The following is a 7,820-nucleotide window of genomic DNA, read 5'->3' as shown; positions in this document are numbered from 1 at the left end:
GGAGGCGTTGGAACATTTTATTTATTTTATTTATTTAATACACAACTGCAAACATGCAACAACTTTTTTTTTTGTTTGTTTAAATACACAAAATGTGTATATACGGTACATCTGATGTGCCAAAACACTTGCACACACTTAAAAAAGCAAAACAAAAAAAACATGTTTAAGCACAGGAAATTAATAAAGTTGAATAGAACTGTATTTATAGTTTGTACTTTTTTTGCTGCAAATAAACAATAAGCGCACTATTCCATTGGATGTAAACTTGGATTTACACCAAATCGGTTTTTTTTTTTTTTTTTGAGTGAGTCTGTTTGCTATGAAAGCATACCAGCGCAACTAAAAAGCGACTAGTTATGGCAAATGAGATCTCAATACAGTTGCCTTAACAACAACCCCCCCCAGCTTAATGCTAACATTTATGGAAAATGTCATCGCCATGCTAAGAGCTAGCATCAATAGGCAGCTTAACAACCCTTTAAACAACAGATATTTGTACACAAATGGTGTAACAGCACATGTAGACAGACAAGTTAACAATACTCACTCTTCCAATAAAATGAATAATATCAGAGCGACGTACTGAGTAGTCGTGGAAGAAGTATATTGTTCTTCCTTTGTCTACATGACTATTATATACATCACTACCTCCTGGTGCCCAAGGTGGGCACACCAGAAGGAGCAGCATATTATCAGAATTGCAGCATTATGTCAAGATTTACAAAGTATTTAATGCTTTACGTTCTCTTTCAGAGTGTTTTTAGTCTGTTTTTATCAACTGGAGTGAAATGGTGATAGCAGTTTGGAGTAAACATCTCAAGGCACGACTAGACTGCTACTGAAGTGGGGTAGACTGGACCCCAGCTATTCGTGGTGGCTCAGGACCGGCTTGGCCCACGAATAGTTGAAGATCCATCTGCAATTGATGCACCCATTATGAATACATTTGGGGAAGAAATCAAATAAAATGGGATTGGTTTTCTGCCAATGCCAAAGCCCTGTTGATTATGAAAAGTATTGATGTGGCGCATCTGTAGACACTTGTAACCTTTTGGTGGGGCATCAATTAATCGGATCTTCACTATTCGCAACAGGATCCGTATTTCCAGTTTTTATTTGATTCTTTTATATTTATAATTTTGAAGTGTTTTTCATGTCAGTCTGCACTGTAATCATGACTTCACTGCTGTATTAGTGGAGGTTGGCGATAGACAACAGCACGTTATGACTTACAGTACGCAATCAGGTTACTCTGCCGCTGCAGGAATGGAACGACGTCATAAAGCGAGGCCCCTGTTGTTATGTTCAGATGTGGTGTGATGTTTCTTTTTTTTTTTTTTTTTTTGGCGTTTAACAGTTCAAAGCATGGCTGTCAAAGACGGCACAAAAACACAGTCAGACAGCAGTCATATCCGCAGTGAGTAACTGAAGAAGGGCATCAATGTCACACGTGGAAACAGGATTGGCGAGGCGATGGAAAAGTGTCTCTGCATTCAATACCGTTTTGAAAGTTCTTAAACTGAATTTACAGTAAATAATGTCATATTTAAAAAAAATGCATACCTACGGCACACGTGAATGAAACATTAACCCAATTAAGCTCTAAGGAACCCTACTATATCAATTATGGTCTTGGACATTCATGACTTTATTCTTGTAAGATTCTGATTTTTCGTCTCGATAAAATATGTATGTCGTTGTAATGTTCGCACCGTAAGCCGCACATTTGAGTTTCTTGAATTTTTGCTTATTCAAGGACTTTTTTGGGGAACATCTTACTCATTTACTGTTTGTGCTTTGGCGCCAACAGTTGGCATCTTGGTGCCAGGGAACTATGTCAAACTGCGGCGAGGAGCTTCATTCAGTGGGTCTTTGACTAGAACAACAAAAGTGCTTTTCCACCATCTTGAGGAAAGTCACAGTCACATTCTAACAGCTAACTTCATAAATGTCAGAGTCGGGCTTGTTGCGAAACTCCGAGCACGGTCGACAAGCGGGGCAGGCTGCCAACTCCGGGCAGGTTCTGCATCGCGGTCTCTTGAAGCTTACCACGAGGGCACCCCCTCCCAATATCTGTAGGCACGAACCCAACCACCCGAAGTAGAGGGAGCCGGCCGGACCCAAGCTGAGCTGAGGGAACCTGGTGTTGTTCACGTCCTGCTTGGTGTCATCCGTCCCCAGCCTGCGCAGGTTGTGAGTGTAGATCACCAGCGCGGTCATGCTGAGTAGCCCGGCCACCACTACCAGGAGCCCCCCCGTGGCAGCCACTCCTCGTAGCGGGAGATCTGTCCAACAGCGGACCCCGATGCAGGCGAGGAGGATACCCGTGCCGCACAGGAACAACGAGGTCAGAACCAAGCCCTGCGCCAGGCGAACCCGGCGGTCTCGCTGATAAGGACCCATCACCGGCCAGCACTGCTTCAACTCGGAGTGCTCCAACTGCAGACAACTCTCCCAAAGCCCGTCGGAGCGAACCAGCAGAAGGCCGTCCGACGTCCCCGTGCGGAGTCCGGGATTGTGGCTTTTCACCACCGTGCGGAGGAGAATGGAGCCAGGCCTGGCCAAGTCCAGACGGGTGTGGCCCTCTCTCCACTGAGGGGTGATGGCAGCGGTGAAAAGCAGCACCAGACCCAAGGGGGCGAAGACGATCCCCATCACCATGGACGTTGGAGTCTGCATTCCCCTGATTGCTCGAATGGTGCAGATTCGATTTTCAGAGAGAGACGATATGGTGCAATGCTGAAATAACTTGGAGGAAAGAAAGCTGTCGTCAGTGGACCTTTGCGCAATATTTTTAAACAACTTTCACTAGGGTGGTTCCAGGCAGCAGAATGCAGGTGACTACAAGTGACCCCGTGGCTCACTAGCCCTTTGAGATGAGATCTCTTTCTACAAGGGGGGTCCATCACACAGATACAGTCAACACAACCGAGGGTCAAGATATTGTTTAAATGTTGAGTGTAATGAAAGGGGCCATAGTATGCTAAATCAACTTTTTGTTTTTTTTATCCACGTTAACCCCGCCCCCCGCCACCCACCCTTCACCCATCTCTGACAATTCCTTCTCATTCCTCCTCTCTCAGCAACAGCTCCACCCGATCCAAGAAAACGACTGGGTTCTCACTTCTATACATCTGTCGTCTTCTGCTCCGTCTTTGCTTTTGTTTTCAGTGCCAGCTGGAGTGGAGGGCGTGCCTCTTTAGTGGTGCACCTTTTCTGGTAAGCAGTCAAGCCTCGCGTGTAGTTAAGGACTGCCAAACTGCCTTGTCACTGTTGGAAAATGCACCTTGGTTGCTGTTTGCTCAAGAGAAATTTTCGAGAGACGATTATAAGCACAATTAAGAGAATAAAGGGTTGAGTCTGAAGTGTTCTGAGACACACTCCACATCATCTAAAATTGGAAATAATAAGGTGAGGCCATTCTTTTGCTAAATTGTCAGGTAATGGTGACTCTATCATGTGCCCTGAGGTAGTAAGATATTAGAATTTTAAACAATGTAGAACAGTGTCATCTGGAATAGAGTCACAGTCAGAAGGAATTTTAGGCAAGTAACTAATAAAGATGTGGGGAGAAAAAAATTACTGACCCTAGGAATGAGCCCTGGTGTACACCCGTCTCAATGATTACAAAATCTAACTGACCGCTACTGTCGGAGACAAACTGAAGTCCGTAATGAAAGAATGAGGTAAACCAGAGTAAGGACTCTCCGACTCGACCAATTATATTCATTCTATGAACCGACATTGATTCATTACCTCAGGTCGATGCCGCTCCTCTTGTACGGCCGACGACTTTTCGTGCCACTCTGAGGAGGGGGAGAGCACAATGAAAACCCAAAAATGACTCAGGTGCTGAAGCGATGCACGCAGGTTTGCTCGCAGCCTGTCTCTGTTGCTAGGAAACAATCATCTTGTCACTAACATGCAGATTTTTGTTCATCACAAAAAGTTTATGAGGCTTCTTTCTATGCGCGTGCCTGTTTGCGTGCCCGTGAAGCATTCAAGCGGCGACGTTGATGTGTCGGCGGTGCGTTCCGGTGTTGCGCTCTTCATGTATGTCACTGCAGGCCAGACGCAAGCCATTGATTAGAGGGTGAACAATCAATAGCTCTAAGTCAGGGTGATGATAGTGTCTGGATGCGCGTGTGTCTTTGACATTTTGGGTGCCACACTTGATTTGGGGCCCCCATGATGTCCATCCATTATGGAGCTGGTTAAAGGAAGTCTTAAGAAAGCCATCGGAAAAAAAAAAGAAGGAAAAAAAGAAAGAAAGAAAAAAAAGGAGCCATCATTGTTAAGATGAGGAGACTTTCAGTCTTGTGACGTCTTTTTCCTGACAATTGATGCTCCGTAACGACCTTGATGATGCTCTCGTCCCCTTGGGTAATAATAATGTCAGGCCAGTGCCTGAATGCAGAGCGAGTCTGACCGCAGGACAGAAACAAAACAAAACAAAAAAAAAACAGCGAGACAATGTCGAGACATTATGTGACTCAGCACCATTAGCCACTGAAGCATTCTCATTGTTCATTTTCATTTTTGCATTTCACACAATAGTAATAAAACAGAAATAGCAACAAAAAGTAACATGGGGAGTGGTGGTTGTGGGGGGGATTTGTCTTTGACTGGCTGGACAAATGATGAATAAGATGATAGGAATGCTAAAGAAGTTCAATTGGGCGGTTGACAATGAAACCCCTTTTGAGAACAAAAATTAGAGAGGTGATGATATATTTATGAGAACAGTTCTTTCTTTTAATTACAGCATTGCCAGACAACTGGATTTACTGCCGTCACTCAGCTGTTTTTGCACATTCTCCTCTTGGCTCCTCCCTCAAATGGATGAAGTTGCTACTGCTGTCTAATGACGACTGCAGCCCAGCCCACCAAAGCAGTATCATGTCAAATTCGATGACGGTGGTTGGGCAGCCTCCAGAGAGGAGGTACGGAAGCTCACAATCTGGCACAGAATGCTGCAAAGACAGATCCATCCATCCATTTTCTGATCCGCTTTTTCCTCACCAGGGTTGCGGGGTGTGCTGGAGCCTATCCCAGCTGTCTTCGGGCAGTAGGCGGAGGACACCCTGAACCGGTTGCCAGCCAATCGCAGGGCACACAGAGGCGAACAACCATTCGCGCTCACACTCACACCTAGGGACAATTTCGAGGGTTCAATCGGCCTGCAATGCATGTTTTTGGAATGTGGGAGGAAACCGGAGTACCCGGAGAAAACCCACGCAGGCACGGGGAAAACATGCGAACTCCACACAGGGAGGCCCGAGATGGAATCGAATCCACGACCTCCGCACTGTGAGGTCGACACGCGAACCACTCGAGCACTGGGCCGCCAATACAAATAATAATAATATTGATAAACATAGTTATAATAATAATAATAATGATGATAGTGATAATAATACTGACCCCCCCCCCCCCCCCCCGGTGACATTTCCGCACGGGCGCATGATTAGAATACATTCGAACAGATATTCCCAAGAGGGGAAGATTTCAGTCAGCAAATACCTGTGGTCTGAAGCCATTGTGAAGAAGTATTGCATGTGTGTGCGTGTGTGCGTAAGTAATTACAAATGTTCATTCGCGCGATGACACAGTGGGAAGCTGACAGTGAGGAATTAAATGTCATGCATACACACGCGTCATCCCCTCGCAGTGTTGATGAATGGGCTGTTGTGACACCACATTATCTGTCAATCAATCCATCCATCCATCTATGAATCTATCTATCCATCCATCCATCAGTCTATCCACATTTAAAAAATTAAACCAGACACCACATTAACACCAAAAAAAAGAGAGAAATTGACATATTTTTCAAAGGATAGCAATTACATTGACAGATGGATAGATAGATCGATAGATAGATAGAAGTAGAGCGCGAGAGAGATGTCATATGTGTCTGTATCAATAAATACATAATATATTTATATATAATATTATATATTATAATATTATATAAAATATTATAATATAAAAGGGAAAATTGTTAAAATAGTATGTAGAAATGTAAGATGAACAGAAATGTATGGCAGAATTACAGTAAAATACGGTGTATTTGTTAAAAAAAATCAAAATCAATATTTGGAAAATGTCATTAAATAAATAAATTAATAATTTAAAAAGTCCAATTTTGAAGTTAAATAAGTAAAAACAAGAATATCCGGCAAAAAAACAAAACAATGAATTAAAATAAAACCTAAAAAATGCAAAAACATAGAATAAGTAGATTGACACATACTGTATAATTCTATAATAATCGATAAATATGATTAAAAAATATATCAAATAATGAAAGTTTTAAATTATATAATAAAAGAATATATTGTAAAAATAATCACAGTTACACATAAGTAAAAATTAAACTATTAAAAATTAAGGTTAATAAGGTTAAGAGATAATAAAACTATAAGAATAAAATTTAAATGCCATGGGACCAACACAGATGACTGACAAAATGGATGTGAAGACTGCTGTTGGAACATCATCTGGACCGTGCTGGAATAAACCACACACACAGATAGACAGACAGACACACACACACACACACACAAACACATTCTTGAGAGTGGTACTGATGCAAAAAAAAAAAAAACCACACCAAAAAAACAACAACAAAAAATGGAAGATGGAGGTGTCTGCTGAACATTACAACACTAAAGAGGCTTGTGAAGAATGAAATGAACACACTGCAAGCTATTTTTAACCCGATCACATGTACTCTATTTTACACACGTGCAGAGAATGTGATCACACACCCACACACACCCAAACACCCACACACACAGACACACACACACACGAAAGTCACTTGCCATTCAGAAGGCTTTCTGGGTATCTGACTGCAGATCAGTAGCTTCTCTCAGAGGAGCAAACACGGCACCGATGTTAGAAGCATCTCGTCGTCATTCATCCCCGCCTGCCTCCTGGTTCTGTCTCCGAGCCTGTGTTTGCGTCTGTCCTTACGTCCTTCCTTTTTCCGCTAGCCTCCCGCCCGTCTGCTTCTCTGTCTCACCTTCTGCTCAGTGTGTGTGTGTGTGTGTGTGTGTGTGTGTGTGTATGTCTGGGTTGTATTGAGCATTCTGTCTGCCTCTGCCAGTGTAACCAAATAGGGGAAGAAGAGCGAGCCGTTTTCGCTCTCCATGCCCATTACAGTGGTGGGAAGCGCTCCTGTAACGCACAATCTCAGCTCCATTTGCAAACACTGACAGCCATGTTTTCACAAAGCGCAAAAGAACAAGAGAGGGTCCTGTAGGCTCATTTTTTTTTGGACACCGTAAAAAGTGGCTAAAAATAGTAAACGCTGGTACTGGTGCAGACCAGCCCACTTAAAGCATGAAATATAGGGCAGTGTAAGCGCAACCGAGGTGTGTCTGCCATCTAGTGGTGATTGGTGCTATTACAACTTAATACTACAGTTGGGTCGACCCCTGCATATTCACAGTTCAGCACCCACGGATTGGCATATTTTCATATATTTTTTTAATTTTTAAAATTTGTTTTCATAATTTGAAAGGAATTTCTTTCCCCCAATTCACCCATTTTTCATGGAAATTGATTAAAAAATTAAACATGACAAAATATGTAGATAATTGATGATAAAACATTTTTTTTAACTTTTGTACTCAAGTGTATTTCATAGTCTGTATTTTTATTTATTTTTTTTACTTTAAGTGAAGCAATTGAATTAGTACTACTTTGGTCAGATTCACGCTTACATAAACGGAGTATCTGCACATCACCTTAAGAACAGGATGTGCCAGTTTATTGCCCAACGTTAACAGTGTGAAATGGCTGAAAAA

At 42.5% G+C, this 7,820-nt stretch overlaps 1 protein-coding gene across 3 annotated transcripts; it reads right to left on the bottom strand.

The window, feature by feature from the left end:
• Positions 1 to 11: 11 nt before the first annotated feature.
• Positions 12 to 7,248, bottom strand: cldn23l (claudin 23-like). Of its 3 annotated transcripts, XM_086128085.1 has the most exons (4): positions 6,834 to 7,248; positions 3,760 to 3,809; positions 3,128 to 3,273; positions 12 to 2,751 (listed from the first exon to the last, which is right to left on the bottom strand). In XM_086128085.1, the coding sequence occupies exon 4, from the start codon at positions 2,680 to 2,682 to the stop codon at positions 1,933 to 1,935; it is 750 nt and encodes a 249-aa protein (XP_085984211.1). In that variant the 5' UTR covers positions 2,683 to 2,751; positions 3,128 to 3,273; positions 3,760 to 3,809; positions 6,834 to 7,248; the 3' UTR covers positions 12 to 1,932. The 3 variants fall into 3 exon arrangements, with proteins under 3 accessions (XP_085984211.1, XP_085984210.1, XP_085984212.1); XM_086128084.1 differs by having other exon boundaries at positions 12 to 3,273; XM_086128086.1 differs by lacking the exon at positions 3,128 to 3,273.
• Between the last annotated feature and the right edge of the window lie 572 nt (positions 7,249 to 7,820).

Source organism: Hippocampus guttulatus, chromosome 13 (genome assembly GCF_054856545.1).
Source record: "Hippocampus guttulatus isolate MCC_2025c chromosome 13, RoL_Hgut_1.0, whole genome shotgun sequence".
NCBI lineage: Eukaryota > Metazoa > Chordata > Actinopteri > Syngnathiformes > Syngnathidae > Hippocampus > Hippocampus guttulatus.
Note: the sequence above shows the minus strand (reverse complement) of the source record. Positions and strands in the feature narration are given on the sequence as shown.